Genomic DNA, 24656 nt, shown 5'->3' with positions numbered 1-24656 from the left:
AATCCAGCCAGAGCCCTTTATAAACCACTTTCACCAATTGTAGTTTATTCAAACCATAACAAAACATTTTGCATGAGGGCAGCCAGTGTATACTGCAAATTCATTACTTATTTAGATGCCACTGCAACCAACAACCAATTCGCATTACCACCTCAAAAGTAAATAATTTATTACAGCAATAATATAATTTACCCAAGGCATTTATTCTTGATGTCGCTTTTCCCCCCTAGGTATTCCTGGGGTATTGTTATCAAATTGCTTGTTAGCATTTTCCCTGTGTTTCTTATATCTGGTTCAGATTTTCAGGAAATTTGATTTTAGGGAGCAGGCAACCTTAGTGCGGTTTTGACTTCCTTTAAAGAGGGCTAATGGGTAACTTAGAGCAACTGAATGTGTTGCTACCTTTTTTGTTACAAGACTTTTCATAGCATATTTACTGTTGTAGGGATCTCTTGAAATCTGTACTGAAATGCTGCTTTTACCACTTGAAAGTATCTGAAAAGTCTTAAAAGAATAGCTCACAGTTGAACTGTAGAGTTCTTGATCCTTTCCAAGCTTGGTTATTTGCTTGCAGATGTTTAATTACCTGACTAAGTAACGCCATCAGTTCTAGTGAGTATGAGGTCAGCTCCCTATTTATACACAATAGCTTGCCCTGCCACTGTTGGTGGATGTGTAGTTTTTCTCCTCGGTTGTCCCTTGATTAATGTATAGTTTTCTGCTTGATAGTTTGTCTGATGCTGATCCCTGTTTATCTGGGTGTAGGCTGCTAGAGAGGATGTGTTCTGATCTTTTTGTTTCCCTCTTAGCTTCTTTATTGTGTCTTTTGAATGGGGTGTAAATGTGGTTTATCTCTATGTGTCTATTGATGGCTGATTTATCTAATGCTAAGCTTCCAGGAATTCTCTAGCATTTTTAGATTTGGCTTGATCTGGAATGCTCATTGTTTCCTAGTTGAAACTAGGGTAGATCTGTCCATGTGTTGTGAGATTAAGGGATTTTCATTGTGTCATCTGATTACTAGATTGGCATTGCTGTCCTAATCTTATACTTCTCTGTCTCAGACAAGTTGTAGCTGGGTCTTTTGGTTTACTTAAGATGTTTTGGAGAGCTTTGACTGATTTGTGTGCCTTGTAATTGTAATAGTCTGTTGGTTGTTTTTGAGATGTTTTTGATATTTGGCAGGGCTATCCTTTTCATAGCTTGTGTTGGTTGTACTGTAGTAGGTTGAGTGGCTAGGCATTTTTGTGATAAAGATTTCCTTAAAAGTATTTTAGTGCAAATCTGTAAGCCTGTCTATAGGGTGGGGGAGTTGTTCACAGCATTTTTTATTCTTGCTGTTTTCTTCCTAACAGAGACAGAACATAGCGTGGTGCACAGTTCATCAAAGTCCATCCTCTCTGGCCTGAGAAATAGCAATTCTAAGAGTTGTTCCAGCAAAATAGATTGGGGGGGGGGGAGGTAGGGGAGGCTGTTGAATAAATAATGTGCTTGCTTTAGTAAAACACAACTATAGCTTTAAAAAAAAAAAAAAAAAGATTCCCCCCCCCCCTTTTCCAGGAATATCACTACATCACCATCTTCAAGCCCTTGAAGCCATTTTTTAAATTTTTAAGTGAAACTCTCATGGCTCCAAAAAGATTGCCCATTCCTTCTCTTGAAGCATCCAGAAAGGGTTTTTTAATGTATGTGCACATTAATATTAATTATATAACATTGATGTCCTGAGCCTTGAAATCCATTAGAGTTGTTCTCCAAATGACTCTCCTCACAAGGCTAACATTAGGGGGAAAAGCAGGGAGATTTGAAAAATCACTTGTGAATTACTGGCCAGGGAGTGGGCAGAAGTCCTGGATTATCTGCATAATAATCTGGAAGGCAGAAAATAGAACCATAAAGGTTAAGAAGAAGAAATAACAAATCCAGACTTGCTAATAATAATTAAAAAGTAGCTTCTAATGGAGGAATGGAACAGGAATGCAAAAGAAGATAATTTATGGCCAAGCGGATAGAGCTGTTCCATCTTGCCCCTTGCAGATTCCACAAGTGTCTGTCATTTGCTCTTCTGGGTTAACACAAAGACTGGAATTTCACTGGATATTCAAGAATGTTTGGGTTGGAAAGAACCCTGAAGGCAATCTAATCACTTTCCTAGTGGATAATCATGATCATCATGCCAGGATTTTGACCAAGTTGTTTGCAGTATGAAAATTAAAATAAAATTTGCTCTTAAGATATAAACTCAAGTTGGCATAAGAAGCTACACAAAAATGCTAACCAGACGGAGCAAAATTCCTTATGCTGCACGAAATGCTGTTTGTAAACAGATGGTCATTGATCCAGAGCCTAAAATAGGGGCTTCCATTGGAAACAAGAGATGGGAGATGGATTTAGATTATTTTCAGTGTATCAAAACTAACCTGCATTAGACTTCAACCTGCATAATGAAATCATTTATACAGCCAAGAAAAGAGGTAGTGGTTTGCATTACAACAGGGGTGTTAAACTCACATCGTCACAGCTGCGTCACCTGACTTATCGGGACTTTTCCCCCCCTTCGCTAAACTGGGCGTGGGCATGGCCGGCGTGTGACACATCTGGCCCATGGGCCGGGAGTTTGACAGCCCTGCCTTAGAAGCACATTGGTGGTCCTGAAGTCAAAAAATGGAAGTGGGCAAAAGCAGTTCTACTGCAAATATTTTAAAGAGCACGCCTGTCTAGTCTTCTATTTAGATACTACTTTCACAGCAATGAGCACCGGAATTATCTTGTACTTCCAACCTGGATTTGAAGTTATGACGGTCAGATCTATCCCTCCCCCAGTCATATGACTGTACTTCAAGTGCTCATCAACCAGGCCATATTTATAGCCACATCCAACGACCATTACATGACCTCATTTCATGATGGCTTTCAGCAAAACTGTGCCCATAGCAAACTATTGGTCCACCTAAGGATCACAGAAAAAGGTAGTAAAATTGATGCTTTATGACTGTCAGAAATTATAACTATGATGAGAGGCTCCATTATGGTCATAACTCGAGGACTATACTGTTTACCTACATTGCTGGCAGACTATCAAGCTCTTCTGTTTTCTCTCAATTTACAATCTTAAAAGAAAGCTATTCGTGGGAGCATCTCTTTTCAAGATATTACCGTGTTTCCCCAAAAATAAGACCCTGTCTTATATTTTTTTTGAACTCCCGAAATAAGTGCTTGGCCTTATTTTTGGGGAGGTCTTATTATTTTGGGGCGCGTGGAGCAACATGGGGCTCCTCATGCTGTCTTATCGATTTCCAGCTCTGCGTTTAAATATTTTCAGGGGGGGGGGCTTATTTTAGCACATGCGCTCAAAAGCCTGATTGGGCTTATTATCAGGGGATGTCTTATTTTCAGGGAAACAGGGTAGAAACATCACTGCATGTAGTACCTTTAGTTATATCACCATCCAGAAGAACTAAAAGCTTCACTAAGAATCTGTGATGTCTTGTTTTAGAGATCAACCAGCCCAACAGGTGTTGGACTATAGCCTGAGCAACATTAAAAATTACAGCCTATGCAGCTTAAAGAGATGCTTCCATTACTGTTATTTTGCTCCCTCCCCAAAAAAGTGTAGAGTTTATAATTTAGAAAAAGAAATGGAGATAATGACAAAACCCACTTCGCCACCCTTAGGCTTAGTTTTTTGACCACTTGGGTATCCTGGCTCTTCCGCTCAAATGAAAAGAATCAGGTCTCTGAAATCTTGCTCTCTTAACCCTAAGCAGCTCTCGTCTCTTGAAGCCAAAAAAACCAAAGGGTTGTGGATTAAATTCCCCCAGAGCCAACCAGGCTCTAGGGAAACATTTGGATTTTGTCCTCCAGTGATATCCAGCTAGTTGTCCTGCTGCTCATTCAGTAAAAAAAAAAAAATCGCCCCAGCCAGTAAAAAGACTTTTGAGTTTCTGGCAGAGAGGTGGGGTGAGGAGAAGAGAACAGGCTACTTAAAAGGGCAATGGCATCCTCTTTTGGTGTGATCAGTCGGCTCCAAAAAGGAAAGAAGAAACGAGCATGGGCCACCTTCCTTTTTCAAAAGTAGCCAGCCTTTCGGTCTGCACCAATGTGCTACTGGTTGTACGTGGGAAGAACAGGCAGCATCTTCCATCTCCTAGTTCTTGCTGAAACCGGTGGGATTCTGTGACTGCCACCGCCATAAGTCCTCACCTGAAAACAAGAGCAGCTTGCCTTTAGGTAGGCATCAAAATGTACCAGGAAGGATAGATGGCCACTTCATTCTCCAGCAGGAGCGCGGAAGCAAAATGTTCCTTGAAAAATGAGCAACAAGCAGAAAGTTTCTACTTACACATTTTGTCCAGGCCAAAGATAGCTTTCCAACCCAGTTCCCGCTCAGCTAAACCAGGATTTGCGTAACAGGAGGCTACGTCCCCTTCTCGGCGTTCAACAATCTTGTAGTTTATCTAAAAGAAATAGTCTGCCTTTACATTTCTGGGTAATTGAGTTGGATACAGTTGCTAAGATGCCAAGTGAGAGACTGATTGAGGTTAGGTCCCAGGCTGATCATAAAACCTAACAGAGCAGACGGTGGGTTTCTGCTGAAAGCCCCAGAAGGCGGACAGCTTCACAATAAGATCTCAAGGTGTAGGTCCCAGGCACTTTTAAGTCTTGGCGTAGCAGACCCCCATATTGGCTGTCAGTCCCTGCATCTCATCTTGGTTTGTCAGCCTACCTGTTTTCCAGATGCCTTCTCCATGGCTTTGACCATCTGCAAGACCGAGTAGCCAACACCAGTCCCAAGATTGTAAATCTGTAAGAATGCATTTTTTTTTGCTCATAGTTATATTCTTCTATGCTCCTCCTTGGTTGGAGGGGAGAAGGAAGCAAAGCAGAGCTTAAATACAAGAAGATTGGAAAGGATGGTTACACCAACTTGTTTCCAGTGTGTGTGTAGCGCAGGGGTCGGCAACCTTAAACACTCAAAGAGCCACAAAGGTCCTAACCGGAAGCCCCCTGTTCAATTCTGGAGCTGACCGGAAGTCTGGTTCCCCCACCATAGAGTCTCCTCCTAGCACGGCATCCTTTTTCCTCTACCTGTCTTAACCAAAAGCCCTATCAATTGTGGAGCCAACCGACGACGAGCCGCAGCACAGGGAAGAAAGAACCACATGCGGCTCCAGAGCCACGGGTTGCAGACCCCTGGTGTAGCGGGTGGATGCAGAGGGTGCATCTGATTTAAAGCTATTCGGTTTGGCCTCCTGTATTATAAGATTCAGAAATGAAATAAGAAAATTAAGGATTACAAAGACCTAAGCAAAACATTTTCCTTCTCAAAGGGCGGACACTTAAATAAAGAACATCCTTACCTTGCATCCACAGTTCTCCTTGAGCTTCTGCAAGGCTGCAATATGGCCCTTTGCCAGATCAGTGACATGGATATAATCCCGAACGCCTATCAAAGGACAATCTGTCAATGTTCTGTTCACCTGGTGCACATGTATTTCCACAACTTTAGGAGATGTGCATTCTCTTGGGCAAACACACACAATATAACAGAAGAAATTTTGCACATTTGGCCAGGGATGGTGTTAATAGGGTGTCTCTTTCCCAAGTTATTTAGGAATCCTCAACCAGAACTGCCTGTCTATTTCTTGACGCCTGGAGGGGCTCTCTAGTATGTCTCAATTATCAGCAAAGAAAATTAGTATTTGAAACCCAGGAGCAGAGGTGGGTTTCAGCAGGTTCTGACCAGTTCTGGAGAACCGGTAGCAGAAATTTTGAGTAGTTCGGAGAACTGGTAGTAAAAATTCTGACTGGCCCCGCCCCCATCTATTCTCTGCCTCCCAAGTCCCAGCTGATTGGGAGGAAATGGGGATTTTGCAGTAACCTTCCCCTGGATTGGGGTGGGAATGGAGATTTTATAGTATCCTTCCCCTGCCATGCCCACCAAGCCACACCCACAGAACCGGTAGTAAAAAAATTTGAAACCCACCATTGCACAGGAGGTGAATATATCTAGTAGTTCCATTTTAATCCAGCCCCCATGTACATTTCATTGTTCCTTTAACTAGTACTTTAGCATCAAGCAATTCTACCAGGAAAGGATTAGGACTTAAGTTAGTAAAACGTTGCCATAAATGACACTCACAACCATCTAACCTCAAATAAATTTACTTTTATAAAGCACTTGAATTCTCCACTCAGCCCCCCCCCTTTTTTTTGGGAAGAGGGGGTGTCTTCATTTTAAAGTTTGGATGTTACTGAGCCCCACGCACCTGTCCCATCCACTGTGTCATAATCATTCCCAAAGATGTTCAGATGCTCTCTGCGCCCCACAGCCACCTGGAAGAGGCAGAAGATGAAAAAAAAAATGAAATAATAAACTGAGAAAATCTTAGCGCATCTGATCAAGTAGCACAAGATCTGTATACCTGGGCAACGTAAGGCATCAAATTGTTTGGGATGCCCTGGGGATCTTCTCCAATTTTTCCGGACTTGTGAGCTCCAATAGGGTTAAAATATCGCAAGAGAACAGCGTTCCACTCCTAGGATTAAAAAAAAAAAAAAAAAGTAAATCTGGTGGACACAGCAGACCAAATGGGAATTAAGGTTGCATTGTTGCTCTCTCTTACTGGTTCCGCCTTGCACAAATCTTGGATCATCTCTTCGATGAAATACTTGGATTTGCCATAGGGGTTGGTGCAGCTGCCGACCGGATGCTTCTCATCAAGAGGGAGGTAAGCGGGGTCTCCGTAGACGGTGGCTGAACTGCTGAACACAATGTTCCTGACTCCATGAGCTTTCATGGTCTAAGAGAGGCCAAAAAAAGGACCGATGAGCTGGATTCTGAATCGGGTCAGAAGCAGCAGATAAATCTGACAACGGGGACAATATTCTTTGCACAGGAACCCTTGTTTTCTCGAAGCCAGCACGGCTCTGGATGAAGACTGGTGTAACTGACTATTGCCCATCCCAGTGCTTAACGAGAGGGTACTCTATGCTGTGGCTTCTTGGTACGGGGTCTTGTGTTAGCATCCAAGATGGCCTCAAAAGATCATAAACCAGCTCATCCCAACTGGACAACTTCTAGATGTCTTGGAAGCCATCTCCCATATTCTTCAGCCATGTAGTACCGTATTTTTCGGACTATAAGACGCACCCTTTTTCCCCCCTAAAAGGGGGTGAAAATTTAGGTGCGTCTTATACGCCTTTTTCCCCCCTAAAAGGTGAAAATTTAGGTGCGTCTTATACACCGAATGTAGCCCCGCCCACCCACTGGCCCCCACCCTTTGGTCTCTGCCTCCCAGCAATTTACCTCTTTGCAGCAAACAGCAAGAAGAAACAGCGCGTTTCAGCTTCAGTACAGCCTAATTAGCACAAGTTGATTGGATCGGCCTCCTGACTGTCAGCCGTTTTGCTCTCAGCTGTTTTGCCCCTGCCTCTGCTGCTTGCTGCAAGGAGGTAAATTGCTGGAGCAGATTTTTTTTCCCCCCGTGTGTTAATCAAGCTATGCTGAAAACGAAAATAAAAGTAAAGCAGGCTGTTTGCTGCAACGAAGCAAAATTGCTGGGAGGCAGAGGCAGATTTCTTTTTCTTGTTTTCCTCACCAAAAAAGATAGTCCGGTGTGTCCGAAAAATACGGTATTTTTTTTGGGGTGGGTGGGTTTGTACGGAAGCTGAAGTCCAACAAATTTGGAGAATTTGGGAAGGCTTTGCTAAACACTTGCAGGATACTGCTGTATAACACACTTAACAGTTTCAGGATTTCAACTTCTGGCCATGTGATTTTGGCCTGTCAACCTTTGAGCCCAAGAAATTCTGATCTGCAGATCAGTGAAAATGGCAACCCGAACTCTAGTATAAATTCTGGGTTTTTTTTTTTGCTCTTCTCAGATACATTTGCTGGTGACTGAGCGATTGAGTCAATCTTCTATTGAGTCTCTATAGTTAAACATTCATTATAATCTTGCATAACGGAAGCTCACCTCTAGCAACCGGATGGTCCCTGTCAGATTCACCTTGTAGTATTCCAGTGGCATCTGGACTGACTCTCCGACGGCTTTAAGACCCGCAAAATGTATCACTGCAGAAAAGTGATGCTGGAAATGGAAGAAGGACCAAAATAATGTCGCTGTTGTTATTCAGAACAAAATTCACCTTCATTGTGGGTTCCCCCCCCCTTAAGTCAAAGGATATTTAACTTTTAAGCCCACTTTCCATTAAGTGATTTTAAGGTGACGTTCTAAACTCAGAAGGCAAAAATATGAAGCCTGGATCAGAATGACTATTCAATACGTGGCCTATACAGTGACTACATTCCACCTCCAAAGGTTCACCAAAATAACCATTTTCTGAGGCTACATTTTTCCAAGAGTTTGGACGTATTTGTGCCTCATTGGTTTTTCTGCTCCTAGGCCCATCTTTAAAAGTCTCACAAAGGGAAAAAGAAACTCTGAAGAAGGAAGAAAACATTCCACAAATGAGAGATGTTCGTTTTCCTGCTGAATTTCAGAAATACAATTCTGGATTCCAGGGTCACCAACAATATGCTTGGGAGTCTATGTGACTGACAAACTGCCCATCCCACTGACAGACTGATCCCATCCACAGCAGGGGTCTCCAACCTTGGCAATTTTTAAGACGTGGACTTCAACTCCCAGAATTTTGGGAGTTGAAGTCCACAAGTCTTAAAAGTTGCCAAGATTGGAGACCCCTGATCCACAGAGTACAAAAACACACTGGAGTCTTTGCCCATTTGTCTTTGCTCATTTGTTTTTTGAAAAAAGGCCAATTCAGATGACTTTCAACTGTGCTGACGATGCAAAAGTCCTTTATAGGCTGGTTACTTGCCAAAGCTTTAAGATCCATGGTCTGAGAACAGAAATTTCCCCCAAAAAGAATGGACGGAGTCACTTAAGAGTTTTTCCGTGCAGTTTTTCCAGAGGTGAAATCTACTTACCTTCCGTACCGTTTCAGAAGTGCACGTGCCCCACACGTGTGTCACATGGACCCTCTGCGCATATGCAGAAGGGTAAAAAACAGGTTACTTTCTGGTTAAAACAAGGAAGTAACAACGAACGGGAGGGTGGGCGAAGCCTCACACTGCCATCGCTATCGGTTCTCCAAACCACCTGCCGCCATCGCTACCGGTTCAAGCGAACCGGGCCGAACCGGTAGCATTTCACCCCTGAGTTTTTCAGCACAACCAGGCACAGTAGAAGTCAGTGCAGCCACGCTAAAACGGATGCAGCATCAAACTTTTGGAGCAGTTTGCAGAATGTCTTTGTGCAGTACAAAATCTCTCAAGATTGATGGGTTGAGTAATCAAAAGGGGGCAATTGCCCCCTCCCCCCTGCAATCACATAGGAAAAGACAGGTGAGCCTTTTACCTAGGCAAAGCTAGTGGTGCTGCTCAGCAGGCAAAAACTCCGCTTACTTGCAGAAGCTGAGCCAGTTTCATAACTGGTACAATGAAAAAGGAAAGTTGAACCATCAGATCAGCGATATCATCTTACCTTTTTGAAGAGCTGCTGAAGGGCTCTCTCGTCAAGGACATCCAGTTCTTGGAATGGGATGTCCTTCCCCACAATCTCCATCACACGCTGAATGCTCTCCGGGACCATATTTTCTCCTGCAGAGAGAATTAGTGTTTTGATGCAATGCTGGATGGACTCGGCCTCATGCCAGTCTGTTGCTGCCCTCTTTAGGGAGAAGAGGGTCAGAAAGCCTACCTTCCCATCAGTGGTGAAATTCAATTTTTTTTTACTACCAGTTCTGTGGGCATGGCTTGGTGGGCGTGGTGTGGCTTGGTGGGCGTGGCAGGGGAAGGATACTGCAAAATCTCCATTCCGTCCCCACTTTTGGGGGAAGGATACTGCAAAATCCCCAGTCCCTCCCCACTCTTCAGAGAAGGATATTGCAAAATCTCCATTCCCACCCTACTCCAGGGGAAGGATACTGCAAAATCTCCATTCCCTCCCCACTCTGGGGCCAGACAGAGGTGATATTTGCCGGTTTTCCGAACTACTCAAAATTTCCGCTACCGGTTCACCAGAACCTGTCAGAACCTGCTGGATTTCACCCCTGCCTCCCATGCCCTTAGTCTGGATGCTCCTTTGGACCTTAGAGATGTCCTGGCTTTTGACTGAAAACATTCTGATCTCCACATTCCTGCTTCCCATCACATAGGCTAAACATCTCCCCCTCTTGTGAACAGCCAGAGATGCTCTTCCTCTCCGCCCTCCGTATCATCAAGGTCTTTGAAAACTTGAAAGCAAATTCAAGAGACAATCCTCTAGTTTTTCTGAAGAATCTTCAGAGCTCACGGGTCATTGGAAGAGAATCTTGAAAGCCTCCTACAGAGCCATGATCCAGCTCAAATGATAACTAGCATAACGAAGGTAGAATCTCCTTCCTTACATTCACTTTCCTCCCCTGAACTTGACTTTTCTGTAATGGTCCTCCTGCCTTCCTGTAATATCTTTCACTCTTCTCCCTGTTCCCAGGACTGTTAGTCATTCCATCATAAATACTCCCTCTAACTCAGGGGTCTCCAACCTTGGCAACTTTAAGACTTGTGGACTTCAACTCCCAGAATTCCTCAGCCAGCTTTGCTTTGCTGGCTGAGGAATTCTGGGACTTGAAGTCCACAAGTCTTAAAGTTGCCAAGGTTGGAGACCCCTGCTTCTAACTCCATCCCAGTGGCTATCCGAGTAGGAAATGAGAGCATGACTAGAATCTTGGCCTTTCTGTCAGTATTTTAAGGGATCAATAAAGGACATTAAGATGAGGGTTTGGCCAATGTTTCAGTGCCACCCTGAGGCAAAAGTGAAATAGCGCTTTGCCTATGGGAGTCAGTGGGGAAGGCAACACTGTTGGCTTCCCCACTACAACTAAGTCACACTAAGGTTAGTTGATGACCCAGCCACAACTTGCAAGATGGATGTAACTTACACACTGGGACTTGTTTGATTCTGGTTTAGTGTGTTTTATAAAATCACTTGTTTATAAACCATGATTTATAATGAACATCTTACCCGTAAAGTAACCCATGATGATAAAACATGGCTTAGAATAAGGCCAGAATTCATTCATTGGTTCAAGAGTCAACAGTCTGCCTACAAACCAGGCACTTCACCATCAATTTAAGGTGTTCTGCTAAGTGGAAAACAAGAACCTTGGATGCCAACCTTGCTGTCAACCAGCTCCTGGATACCGCCCTTACCTCGGATGGCATTGTGGAAGTTATCGATAACTACCGGGGTATAGCCAGCCTCAACCAGTTCCAGCACACAGTGGCTCCCTATATAGCCAGCTCCACCTGTCACGAGGATCTTTTCCGACATGGTCTTCTGAAAAGAAACAGAAAAATCTTTGGAGGAAGAGAAGAAGTGGTTTCTTTCTGGGAGAAACAAGTGCATTATGGAGGGACCAAGGCGAGAGTAAGCAATTAATTTTCCCATGAGATCACATGAGAAACTAGGACTGTTATGGAGGGCCAGACCAATAGGACTATGAAGGTACATAGACAAGCATGCGTGCAACATATATAAATTGGAAAAAAACAACACCTTCAAAATAAAAGCAACCCGTGCAGGTCGGATAGAGACAGCCAAAGGGCTAAATGTGGCCCAGGGCCCATAAAATGCCCAAGTCGAATTAAGCCAACCTGGAACACTCCAGATGTTTTGGGACTGCAGACTGAAGATTCCAAATCTCTAGATTGGAATTCTGGAGGTTGTGATTTCAACAGGTCCAGAGGGCACCAAAATGGGTAGAAGCGGCAATGCCTCTTTCCAACATAATAGAATAGAATAGAATAGAATAGAATAGAATAGAATAGAATAGAATAACAGAGTTGGAAGAGACCTTGGAGATCTTCTAGTCCAACCCCCTGCCCAGGCAGGAAACCCTACACCACTTCAGACAAATGGTTATCCAAAGTCTTCTTAAAAATATCCAGTGTTGGAGCATTCACAACTTCTGCAGGCAAGTTGTTCCACTTATTAATTGTTCTGTCAGGAAATTTCTCCTTAGTTCTAAATTGCTTCTCTCCTTGATTAGTTTCCACCCATTGCTTCATGTTCTACCCTCAGGTGCTTTGGAGAATAGTTGGACTCCCTCTTCTTTGTGGCAGCCCCTGAGATATTGGAACACTGCCATCATGTCTCCCCTAGTCCTTCTTTTCTTTAGACTAGACATACCCAGTTCCTGCAACCGTTCTTCATATGTTTTAGCCTCCAATTCCCTGATCATCTTGGTTGCTCTTCTCTGCATTCTTTCTAGAGTCTCCACATCTTTTTTACATCGTGGCAACCAAAACTGAATGCAATATTCCAGGTGTGGCCTTATCAAGGCCTTATAAAGTGGTATTAACTCTTCACATGATCTTGATTCTATCCCCCTGTTTATGCAGCCCAGAACTGTGTTGGCTTTTTTGGCAGCTGCTGCACACGGCTGGCTCATATTTAAATGGTTGTCCACTAGGACACCAAGATCCCTCTCACAGTTACTACTATTGAGCATAGATTTTCTTAGTCCGATTTGGTGCCAATTAGAAACCTTCCTGAGAAAAGGCACTCAAAACTAAAAGGCTAATAAGCATTCTGTCAGAATTCACAAATGTTGGTCCTAGGCTAGAATTAATCCCTGTTTATGCTAAAGGAGGGGAGGGGGGGAAGGGCAGCTAAAAATCTGGACTAAGGCAGTCTGGAAAATGGGGTGGTGCCTGGAGACAGTTCAGAAGCTAAGTGGTGAACAAGGTGCATTTACATCAGAGGTGGGTTTCAGCAGGTTCTGACCAGTTCTGGAGAACCGGTAGCAGAAACTTTGAGTAGTTCGGAGAACCGGTAGTAAAAATTCTGACTGGCCCCGCCCCCATCTATTCTCTGCCTCCCAAGTCCCAGCTGATCAGGAGGAAATGGGGATTTTGCAGTATCCTCCCCCTGCCATGATATTCCTGAAAGCTTTTAACAGCACAGGGGAACCCCCTTTATATGCCCTTCGAAAAGAAATGACATGCCTCTGTATCTAGCCTGGATAGGTGGCTCAGTGGCTAAGACACTGAGCTTGTCGATCAGAAAGGTTGGCAGTTCGGCAGTTCGAAGTATAGGTCTCCTGCGTGAGCAGGGGGTTGGACTAGATGACCTCCAAGGTCCCTTCCAACTCTGTTACTGTTACTTATAAGAGCCGTGGTGGCACAGTAGAATGCAGTATTGCAGGCTAACTCACTGCTCACTCCAGGAGTTCGATCCTGACTGGCTCAAGGTTGACTCAGCCTTCCATCCTTCAGAGGTTGGTAAAATGAAGAGCCAGATGGTTGGGGGGCAATAGGCTGACTCAGTAAACCGCTTAGCGAGGGCTGTAAAGCATGAAGCTGTATATAAGTGCTATCGCTATAGTCGTTTTCACCCTCAAATGTTTGCAGAATCAATATTGATCTTGGCTGGAGAAAGAAAGAAAAATGTGGTTTACGCAAGTAATATAACCTGCCCAAGAATAAGCTTTTTATAATAGAATCCTTCCCTCTTGGTCATTGATCTGACGTTAATAAGTATTTCCTTTCCCCAGACTTGCACTGGAGTTCCTGGCAAAAAGTAAGCCAACCTCTGAGCATGAATGGAATTCCCCACCCCTGTCTAATTAATGTCAGTCTCCATAAAAGTCCTGCTTGCCAGATGTTAACAAGCCTTTATAGAACTCATTTAACAAAACTGGTAGTTTTGCATTTGCACAATCCCACGTAACCAGTTACAGACCTACTGGCTACATTTGTACAACATGCTTAATCTTGGTTAGCCTTTTTTGAGTTTAGTACCCTCTGTGAGCTTAGCCCATTTGATTACAGACCCAGAAAATGGGTTGATTCAGTAACCAGGTTTTATGATGAGATTGTGATAAATAAGAAAAAAGGAGACAGAATAGTAACAGACAACTCTTCCTCCCACCTATCTCCTTCCCATTTTTTCATTTGGTGTCCTTATTGCCAGGGAAGGAAATCACCACAGCCCATGATTCAGACACCACATCATTTAAGTGTTCAGGGATAGAAATTTCCTGACAGTTAGAATAATTACCATATTTTTCGCACTGTAAGACACACTTTCCCCCCCACCCAAAAATGGGTGGAATTGTCTGTGCGTCTTATACAACAAATATTGCAGTGGGGGAGGGTAGTTGGTGCGGCGGCAGCATTCGCCCCCACTGCCTGTCACCGCCGCTGCTGTAACTTGTTACTGCTGCAGCTGTTTGCCACTGTCAGAGAACACTGGAGCCTTCACTGCCAAGCAGCTGATTGGTGGTTGGATCGGCCTCCCGGAATACCGCCAATCAGCTGTTCTAGGTGGTGGGGATCGCCGCCACTGTTTGCCACTGCCAATTGCTGCTGATCGCCACCACCAGTAATTGGCAGTGGCGGCAAATGGTGGCAACAATCCCCACACCTAGAACAGCTGATTGGCAGTATTTGGGGAGGTTGATCCAACCGCCAATCAGCTGCTCAGCATTGAAGGCTCCAGTGTATCCCGCCGGCGGCAGCAGCTCAGCTCAGTTGACCGGTGGTGGGTGCAACGGAGTGGAGCCCTGACGAGCCACGTACTGGGGCTGCGATAACATGCTGAAGCTAACCAGGCTGTTTGCTGCAAGGACGCTAGCCAGATGAATGCTGGATGGATGTTGGGAGGCAGGGGCAGATATATTTTTTTTCTTGTTTTCCTCCTCTAAAGCTGATGTGCGTCTTATGGTCTGGTGCGTCGTATAGTGCGAAAAATACAGTAATCAGTGGAACGACTTGCCTCCAGAGGTTGTGGGTGCTCCTAACACTGGAGGTTTTAAAGAAGAGATTGGACAATCATTTGTCTGAAATAGTTTAGAGCAGGAGTCCCCAACTCCTTGACCGTGGCATGCCAGAAACCAGGCCGCGCAAACAAGCGAAGCCCCATGAATGGGATGCAGGCAGCACATAAAACCATGCCTCCTCCGGTCCACGGAAAAACCTTTCTCCGTGGAACCGGTCCCTGATACCCAAAAGGTTGGGGACCACTAGTACAGGGTCTTTCGCTTGAGCAGGGGGTTGGATTACAAGACCTTCCGGGACCATTCCAACTCTGTTATTCTGTAAAAATATTTTCCAGAGAAACCAGAGAGATCTAATCCTTCTGGAAACACCAGTGCCCTTCCTGTTGTCATATTTTTAAAAGTTTTAATTTCCTGGTCTGGTTTCTGATCTTTCACACTGATCTTCCTGGCAGGTATTTAGCAGGTGAAGAGTTGCCTGCGCTCTAGAATTTAGACTGAGAACTCAACTCAAAGGAGCCTGGTTTAGCTCAACAGACAGAAGCACTGTAATTTAACACCAGCTGTCTGCAATTAAAGTAAGATCGAATCTCGCCAGGCTCAAGGTTGACTCAGCCTCCCATCCTTTCTAAGGTGGGTAAATTGAGGACCCAGTTTGTGGGGGCAATAAGCTGACTTTGTATATATATACAAAAGTATGAAGGCTATTGCTTAACGCACTGTAAGCCGCCCTGAGTCTCCGGAGAAGGGCGGCATATAAATAAATAAATAAATAAACTCCAGCTGATCTAAGTCTCTGGGGCAGCAGGAGAAAGCTGAAGCTTCTTAGACCCCATTAGCCAAAAATTACATTTAACCCAGCAATGTTGTAGTTCTTCCCTTAAAACTGCGCCTTTGCCAGTTTCTCCTCCCTTCCACACTCAACCCTGGACAGAGCCCCTCTCTTTACACAGAAAAGTTGCTGTCTTTCTCTTCCAGAAGCCTATTACTATTTATTTATTTTCCAGTCCCCAAAAATAATATTTTGTGAGAACAGACGTACTTCAGTCTGAAAATGGCAAGGCTGAGGCTTTTCCGGGAAGGGACGAACTGGACTCACAAGAGCTGCTGAGAAGCGGGAGAGGGCCACCTGGACAGAAACCGCCCGCCCGAAAGGGCCCATGAAAAGAGACCCTGTGTGCACACAGCCACAAGGAAGACATTCATCTTGAAACACACACCCATAGTTTGCATGCTGGTCAAAGTTTTAGGCTTGATCCTCCCGGGTTCAGACTCCGATTTAACTTCCAACTTTATATCTGAGCACCCAGATGTGGCTGGTTGACTTTTCCTAGCTCCTTAGTTTACATATCTGTAAAATGTACTGGTTTCTGGGAGCCAGTATTAGTTCCTCATTCTTGCTTTCAAGATCTTCCTTAGCTTTCCCTGCTCCTTCTCTCTCAACTCCTAATTTCTCATTAATACTCTCCCTCTGACCCTTGCTCCTTCAACTCTACTTAGCTGTCCAAAAGCCATCAACGAGAACTCAACCTTGCAGCAAAGAATGATCCGAAGTTGTGTGTCAAAGCTCCTCTCTTCCTCCAACTCAAAGGTTGGCACAATTTGGTACCCAGCACAACTGTCTCTCTGCATGTAGAACCAGACCGAAGCCTCATCCCTCCAGTGCTTCTTTCGCTCACTTTTAACTACTCAATCAGGTAGAGCAGTGGCCCCCCAACCTTTTGGCCACCAGGGACCGGTTCCGTGGAGAGAGGTTTTTCTGTGGATGGGAGAGGGTGTGGTTTCCTGTGCTGCCTGCATCCCATGGATGGGGCTTCGCTTGTTTGCGTGGACTGGTGTCTGTCATGCCACAGTCCACTGCTGGTCCACGGACTGGGGGTTGACAACCCCTGAGGTAGACAGACTGCAGGCTGAAAGGAGTGGAGGGTAGGGTACCATTTCCTTCCTCTAGAACTGTGTTTCTCTGCCTTGGTCACTTTAAGACATATGGACTTCAACTCCCAGAATTCCCCAGCTAGCATGCAGCACTTGAAGTCCAGGCATTTTAAAGTGTCCAAGGTTGAGACCCACCGCCTTGGCCGGATGTCAGCAACCTGTGGCTCCGGAGCTGAATGCGGCTATTTGGGCCCTCTGCTGTGGCTCCCTGTCGGGTGATCCCAGCACTGGCTGCCCCCGCCCCTCACCCTCCCCTCCCAGTCACTCATCGCCTGGCCTGAGAAGGTAAGGGCGATGGCGGGGGCTGGAGAAGCGGTCAGGGCAGAGAGAGAGATATACAGAGAGAGGGAGAGAGAGAGAGACATAGAAAGATACAGAGAGATGGGGGGAGGGAGGGAGAGAGAGAGAGAGAGATGCCAAAAGAGTTTTGTGGTTCCCAGTGTTTTTTAACAATTGGTTTTCTGCCCTAATGACCAGCTGGATAGGCGTGGCTAGGGAGTCATGTGACTGGTGGAAGTGAGTGACATCGAGTTGGCCATGCCACCCAGGTTTTGTGGCTCCCGGTGTTTTCTTTTCTGTGGGAAACTGGTCCAAATGGCTCTTTGAGTGTTTTAAGGTTGCAGACCCCTGGCCTTGGCCAAAACAGAAGCTCAGAGCACTGTTAGCAGTTGCAGTGCTTTCCTTTCCTGCCTTTTCTCAAGAGGAACAAATAATCTGTCTGGCTCTCACTTGCTCCTCCACCCATCGACACTCAGGCTGGGCCAAAATCATGCTGCCGCTCCAATTTTGCTTGCTTTACATCGGCTGCCTCTGCTGAAGGGCAATTAAACCTGTCTTCCAGGAGAAAGAAGAGAGATCGAATCCTCCTGGAAACGGCTGCGTCCTCCTTGCTGTCATTTTAAAAAATACTTTAATTTCCTGGTTTGGTTTCTGCGACCTTTTATACTGGTCTCCCTAGCAGATATTTAGCAAGTGAAGTGTCATTTTAATAGCAAGGGAGTCTACTGTCCAATGTTCCTGCTTGTCAGGAATTTATGAAATATATTGGATTATTGGAGCAATATAAAATCCTGGCTATTTGGCTCCCATGTTGCTAGCAAGGTACAGAAGGGATTTAAAAAATCGCCAACCTTTTACTTGGCTAAAAGCCAACCTGGTTCAGGATGTAGTAATTATTCACTATTTACTCAGAGATGTTAAAAACCAGGAAACTGGATGTTTGGTATGACGGGTGCAACGGGATGACAAAACATCCACCCACTGGAAGAAGAGATCTGAGCTGGGTTGCACTGCCCACAGCTAGTTCCACGTGGGCAGAACAGGCCAGCCCACAATCAGGCAGGCAATTGCACAGCCAAGTTGGCAACACCTTGTTCACACCTGGGCCGTTTGCTGGAATCAGAACGCAGGGTAACCTTAGCAAAGGGGCAGCGTGACGTGGCTTCTTTGTTTTATCCATCAAAGCTGAGACCTGCCCAACCGGAGCCTGGTGCAAAAAAATTCATTCGCACGCAAACAGGATTTGCTTGCCTGTAGTCCAATGTATCGGGTGAACCAAGTTAGTCGATTTTTAAAGCAAGCTTGGTAGTGAATCTAGCCGACAGTGGCTTGTTCCCCAAACCATAGTTAAAACAACTATCATTCAGCACAGGGATTTAGAATTTTTGGGGGGAACAAATTTGTAGTATCCATTAGAACACTGCTGAGAACTGTTCTCCAAAAAGTAGTAAGATAGGTCCAAAATGAATTGCATTTCATTGATAGTAAAGTTAAATAGAGGACATATTACTATTCCATCAGTTGAAAAACATTTCTCCGGTTTGTCACACTATGTTCTGCCCCAGCTATGGACCCCAAAGAACACAGCACACAAAAAGTCCGTACAAGCCTTAGTTTACTAATTAAGGACTACAAATGAGCTTTTTTAGTAATAGTTCGAACACAAGTACAGTTTAAATAAGTCTTTTCTGAACAAGGGCTATTAATTTAACTTCATTAACAGCCGACAAGAATCCAAAGAATAACTCAATTCTGAGGCACAGTATTTCAGATAACCGTAATCTTGCTGTGGTTGGCAGAATGCCCAGAAGCAATTTGCAGGAAAACTGACAAGAGAGAAACAAGAGCCGAATCTGGAATCAAGACGCGAAGGAATATGAACGAAGTTGTTTCCTGCAAATTGCCTCAGTCGTCATCCTTCCTTAAATAGGCTAGGGGAGTGGCCAAATTAGCCTCAAGCCGTACTCTCGAGGAGACCTCCTCCTGAGGAGCCATTCCTGCCTTTTAACAGCTGAGTGCCCATGCATCGAGAAGAGGCTCCTCCTCCTCCTCCTCTTCACTTATGGGAGCTTCTGGAGGTTCTGAAGGCCCTGGCTGAATCCCCGCCTCTGGCACCACATCTTCTCCAGCCTCCTCATTGTTTGACTCGAGCGCCAGCTGCACAGGCTGCTGGCGCAGCAGCACACCAGCCTCCTCGCTGTCGGAATCAGCTACTAGCTGCATAGGCCGCTGACGGGCCACAGCACACTATAATGTAACAATCCTGGGGAATCCATGAAGGACTTTAGAGCCAAAGCAATCCTAACACTTCTACTTAGGGAAATGCATGAACCCAACTGCAAGAAATTAGCAACCAGGAATTGGTTTGGAAGACCAAGAAATCTTCTCCCACTTGCCAAACCTTCCTTCCTTACGATTTTTAGCTTTGTGCACATCAACTTACGATCACCATTTTGCTGCGGCTCTTTTTAAACAATTGTATGTCACAAATGTTTGCCCCTTTATCCAGGGATCACACAGTCCATCCACATGAATAAATATGCAAAACACACCATTTCATAGCTGAAATAATTTCACACACAAAAAAAGTTTCTTGCTGAAAACAGGACTTTCCACATTTCACATGCAAAAGTTTGAGATGGGACGTTTTGCAAACTCTTACGACTCGGTAGGATTTCTATTGGACCTATAAGGGTGCATTGCTTGGCTCAGCCCACCATGGGACACTTGGTTTTCACTTAACACAGGGTTGGGCAACTTCCCCATAACTAAGTTACAACTGTCTCCCACAAGTGGCTCGAGATTTGCAGGTGAAATTACTAACCAGGGAGGGCTGTTTTTTTCCCCCATGGCTTGTCTTTCAGGTTTTTAAGAGTGGGAATGGGAACAGCCTCCCCACACCCTCAAATAAATTTGCTGAGAACCTGGTTGATTTCTGGCTGCATCTTGGGAGTGGGGGGGGGGGAGTTTAGGGAGAGGATTAATAGTGGAATTAGAGTAGTTTCCCTCCAGAGCCTCCCTCTCCAATATTTATCCTTATTGCAATAAAAATAAAGAACTAAGGACTAAGGACTAAGCATTAGTCCTTCACTTTAGTAAGGGGAGGATGGGACGCTGTGATCTCCCTGTGTGCTACAGACTGCCTATTCCTGTTTTAACACATTAGGTTCGGCTAACAAATTAAGATCCATTTAGATAACAACAATCATATCGACCAAAAGCCATTTACAATAGGTGACGTATGCACCATTTACTGAAAAAAATGGTGCATACTTATATGCAACTGAAATTTGAGCAGCTGGATATCGAACTTTCTGCTCACTGTGTAAAGGTAAAAGTTCCGCTCGCACATATGTGCTAGTCTTTCCCGACTCTAGGGGGCGGTGTTCATCTCCATTTCGAAGCCAAAGAGCCAGCACTGTCCAAAGACGTCTCCGTGGTCATGTGGCTGGCATGACTCAATGCCAAAGGTGCACGGAATGCTGTTACCTTCCCACCAAAGATGGTCCCTATTTTTCTACTTGCATTTTTTACGTGCTTTCGAACTGGTAGGCTGGCAGAAGCTGGAACAAGTAACGGGAGCTCACCCCCGTTACGCGGCACTAGGGATTCGAACAGCTTAACTGCCGACCTTTCGATCGACAAGCTCAGCGTCTTAGCCCCTGAGCCACCGCGTCCAACTGTCTACAGCTGTGTTATTCCCCTCTCCCAGTCTATTTTATAAATGACAACTAATGGCAAGCCGATTCACTCAAAACAATTGCAGGGCCATACTGCTTTTCAAATTAATTGCACCCAGTCAAATATTGCTCTTTCCATTGTTTTCTTTTTATGCTTTATAGTGAGTTTTTTTCAGTAGACTGTTTTTTTTTTGCAGACAGTTATGCTGAATTGAATTTTTATTACGGCCTTTGGCCAATCAAAAAATGGTTATATTGTTCTTTTTTTTTCTGTGCGGTGCTCTTCAAGAATGTAAGAGAGCTACTAAGAAAAATAAACGATACTAAATCGTATCCTATTACGTCCCCTCAAACACCAGAGGGCCAAGATGTGCATACATTTTGATGGTACTCTGCTAAGTCAACCTGCTCAGCTCTCCTCATACTGAAACAGTCAACTGATCAATGGGGGCTATTCAAGACATTGCTTAAAAGACAATCAACTTCTTTACATTTTCCTCATGCAAAAAGAACAGCTTCCATTCAGTCCTTCCAAGAGAAAAACCAATCACTGTTGAGATCATAATAATAATAATAATAATAATAATAATAATAATAATAATAACAACAACTTTATTGTCATTGTACGTGTATCCCCATATACCCATACAACGAAATTCACTTAACACCCAGAGACCAGGTCCACCACACACAACAATCCCCAAACACACTCCCACCCACCACAAATTCCCCACCCCTAAACCACCCAAACATCCGCACAACAGACCAAGCATATATCCTCTTCCTCCAATATTGGATAGACTGTCTATGGAGATTCTCAGTCATCCACGTCATAGTTGTCCTAAAGGTATTCCCCCCTCCCCACCAAAGGCCATTGGACTCTTGTTTTTCCTTGAAGACGTTTCGCTTCTCATCCAAGAAGCTTCTTTAGTTCTCATCCAAGTTCATTCTGAAGAAGCTTCTTGGACAAGAAGCAAAACATCTTCAAGGAAAAATGAAGTCCAGTTGCCTTTTGGAAAAAGAAAAAAAAAAAAGGAGTTTTGGGACACCGGATAGCCTGACTGCTCAGACTTGGAACAGATTTCAGGCAGGTAGTAGAAGTGTACTAGCTTGAATTCATAGAACTACCAAGATTGTCCATAGGAGGGTTAAAATGACAGAAGCAGCTTTGCACCATAAGCTCTGCCCTGCCTGGGTGTCTGCTTGGATGCTGTAAGTTGTGTGAAAGGGAGTGGAGCTGTTATTGCAGGTCCAATAGATAGGTTATCAACTTATAAGAGCGTGCAAAACATCCCATCTCAAACTGCTGCATGTGAAATGTGGAAAGTCCTGTTTTCAGCAAGAAATTGTTTTTTTGTGAGTCTGTGAAACTATTTCAGGTATGAAACGGTCCATTCCTGGACTAGGAAATTTTTTTAAACAAAAACAAAAACAAACGGAAGGCATCCATAATGAAACTCTTAGGCATTATAGCCAAGAAAAACATACAACCTCCTAATCCCCAGCAGTTGATCTCAATTTTTTTTTAAAAAAATTTTTTTTTATCACTTTATGACTTTGTGTGACTTTGAAGAGGCAATTTGCACATGCTCAAACTACACCTAGCCCCAGTGGTTTCTGCCTGCCTCCCAGAACAAAAATGCTGCATTTCCTCCTTCTGACAATCCTTCTTAGAGCAGCGTTTCTCCACCTTTGCAGATGAATGTGGGGAAGGAACTTCAACTCCCAGAATTCCCTAGCGTTAAGTATGCTATGCTATGGTAGGCTGGGGAATTCTGGGAGTTGGAAGTCCACCCAGATTCAAGCTGGAGAAACACTTGTTTTTAAGAGATACAGGATAGCAGAAAAAGTTTTTTCCAAAAGCCAAAGAAACCTGAGCTCCCATCCTCAGCCCTTCCCTTCCGGTGGATGACGGGCAGGAGAGGCAGGATTCCCAGCTTCCCTGAGAAGAGCCAGGCAGACCAGGGGTCTCCAACCTTGGCCATTTTAAGCCTTTTAGGAAAACTTTCTGCATCCTGTATCCCTTGGCAGCTTGAACCTGGGTGGACTTCAACTCCCAGAATCCCCCAACAGCTATGTAGCATAGCATACATAACGCTAGGGGATTCTGGGAGTTGAAGTCCGCCAGGCTTAAAGTGGCCAAGGCTGGAGACCCCTGGTCTAGACGGCTCTTCAGTCCCTGGAAAGATCTGCCTTGGCTCTTTTCAGGGAAGCCAGGAGCCCCCCACTCCCGCCCGGCACCCACCGCCCTGCCTTGGCTGAGAGGCAGGTATTTTAGCTGGAAGGGAAGGGCTGAGGATGGGAGCTCTGGTTTCTTTGGCTTTTGGAAAAAACTTTTTCTGCGATCCTGTATCCCTTAAAACAAGTATTTCTCCACCTAGACAGCTTGAACCTGGGTGGACTTCAACTCCCAGAATCCCCCAGCGTCTCAGCATAGCATACGTAACGCTAGGGGATTCTGGGAGTTGAAGTCCGCCAGGCTTAAAGTGGCCAAGGCTGGTCTAGAAGGGCAACGGGGCAGCCTTCTTGCCCTTCTTCCGACCCACCAAGGCGGGGACCCTCCCCGCCACCGTCTCCCTTCTTCCTGGCGAAAGCTCACCCTACTCCCTCCGCCGCCCATCGCCCTCCCATTTCTCACCATGCATCCAGCCGTTCCCACGTGCAGCCGCGCTCCCCGCCGCCCCGCCACGCATCCTCCTCACCTGCTGCGGCTCCGCGGACTCCTTCCGAAAGCAGCGAGGTCGCCGCCCCTTTAAGGGCTTCTCCCCGCCCCTCCTTCTTTTAAGCCACGCCTCCGCGGGTAGCACGGCCGCGCGCCGCTTCCCCATGGTAACGTGTCACTTTTTGGTCCCGCCCTTGCTCCAAACCCCCAGCTCCTCCTCCTCCTGGTACGGAACGTGGCGAGGGCCAAAAAAAAAAAAGGTGTCCCGATGCCACGCATTCTTTGGGGTGGATGGATTGAAATGAGCTTGCAGGGAAGTTCCGCAAACTGCCCTCGGCGGCTTCTTGGTCTCCTGTTTTAGGAAGGCAGCTCAAGCGGAGCCTTTCCCCACCGGAGGCTGCAAATGGGGATTCTTTAGCCTGGAACACAGCAGCAAAGTTCTGAGCTGCTGTAGGTGGTTTTATAGTTCCAGGCATTCAGTTTCCCATCACACACACAGCAACACACCCTTGAGAAACCCTGCATGGATGGGAAAGAAGAAAGTTATGTTTTACTCTCTTCACAAGACAGATTAATACAGAATAGCATAGCATAGCATAGAACGTGGAATAGAATAGAATAGAATAGAATAGAATAGAATAGAATAGAATAGAATAGAATAGAATAGAATAGAATAGAATAGAATAGAATAGAATAGAATAGAATAGAATAGAACGGAATGGAATGGAACGGAATAGAACAAAACAAAACAGAACAGAAATATGGAATAGAATAGAATAGAATAGAAGAATAGAATAGAATAGAATAGAATAGAATAGAATAGAATAGAATAGAATAGAATATGGAATGGAACGGAACGGAACGGAACGGAACGGAACAGAACAGAATAGAATGTGGAATGGAATGGAATGGAATGGAATGGAACGGAATAGAACAAAACAGAACAGAAATATGGAATAGAATAGAATAGAATAATAGAATAGAATAGAATAGAATAGAATAATAGAATAGAATAGAATAGAATAGAATAGAATAGAATAGAATAGAATAGAATAGAATAGAATAGAATAGAATAGAATTCTTTATTGGCCAAGTGTGATTGGACACACAAGGAATTTGTCTTTGGGGCATACGCTCTCGGTGTACATAAAAGAAAAGATACGTTCATCAAGAATCATAAGGTATAACACTTAATGATAGTCATAGGGAACAAATAAGCAATCAAATCATATTAGGAAACAGTCAATATAAATCGTAAGGATATACGCAACAAAGTTACAGTCATGCAGTCATAAGTGGGAGGAGATGGGTGA

The 24656-nt window shown here is 44.7% G+C and overlaps 1 protein-coding gene across 8 annotated transcripts; it reads right to left on the bottom strand.

The window, feature by feature from the left end:
- Positions 1–16: 16 nt before the first annotated feature.
- On the bottom strand, positions 17–23464 carry GALE (UDP-galactose-4-epimerase). Of its 8 annotated transcripts, none has more exons than XM_087876076.1 (12): positions 23384–23463; positions 13225–13438; positions 11219–11345; positions 9510–9625; positions 7980–8093; positions 6627–6803; positions 6426–6539; positions 6270–6336; positions 5361–5446; positions 4727–4804; positions 4343–4457; positions 17–4203 (listed from the first exon to the last, which is right to left on the bottom strand). In XM_087876076.1, exons 3-12 carry the CDS (start codon positions 11337–11339, stop codon positions 4148–4150), a joined length of 1044 nt encoding a protein of 347 aa, XP_087732202.1. In that variant the 5' UTR covers positions 11340–11345; positions 13225–13438; positions 23384–23463; the 3' UTR covers positions 17–4147. The 8 variants fall into 8 exon arrangements, with proteins under 8 accessions (XP_087732202.1, XP_087732203.1, XP_060547414.1 ...); XM_087876077.1 differs by having other exon boundaries at positions 23320–23435; XM_060691431.2 differs by having other exon boundaries at positions 17–1871; positions 23384–23415.
- Between the last annotated feature and the right edge of the window lie 1192 nt (positions 23465–24656).

The sequence above is a fragment of the Pantherophis guttatus genome, chromosome 10 (assembly GCF_059756535.1).
Source record: "Pantherophis guttatus breed Tessera chromosome 10, ASM5975653v1, whole genome shotgun sequence".
Taxonomy (NCBI): Eukaryota; Metazoa; Chordata; class Lepidosauria; order Squamata; family Colubridae; genus Pantherophis; species Pantherophis guttatus.
Note: the sequence above shows the minus strand (reverse complement) of the source record. Positions and strands in the feature narration are given on the sequence as shown.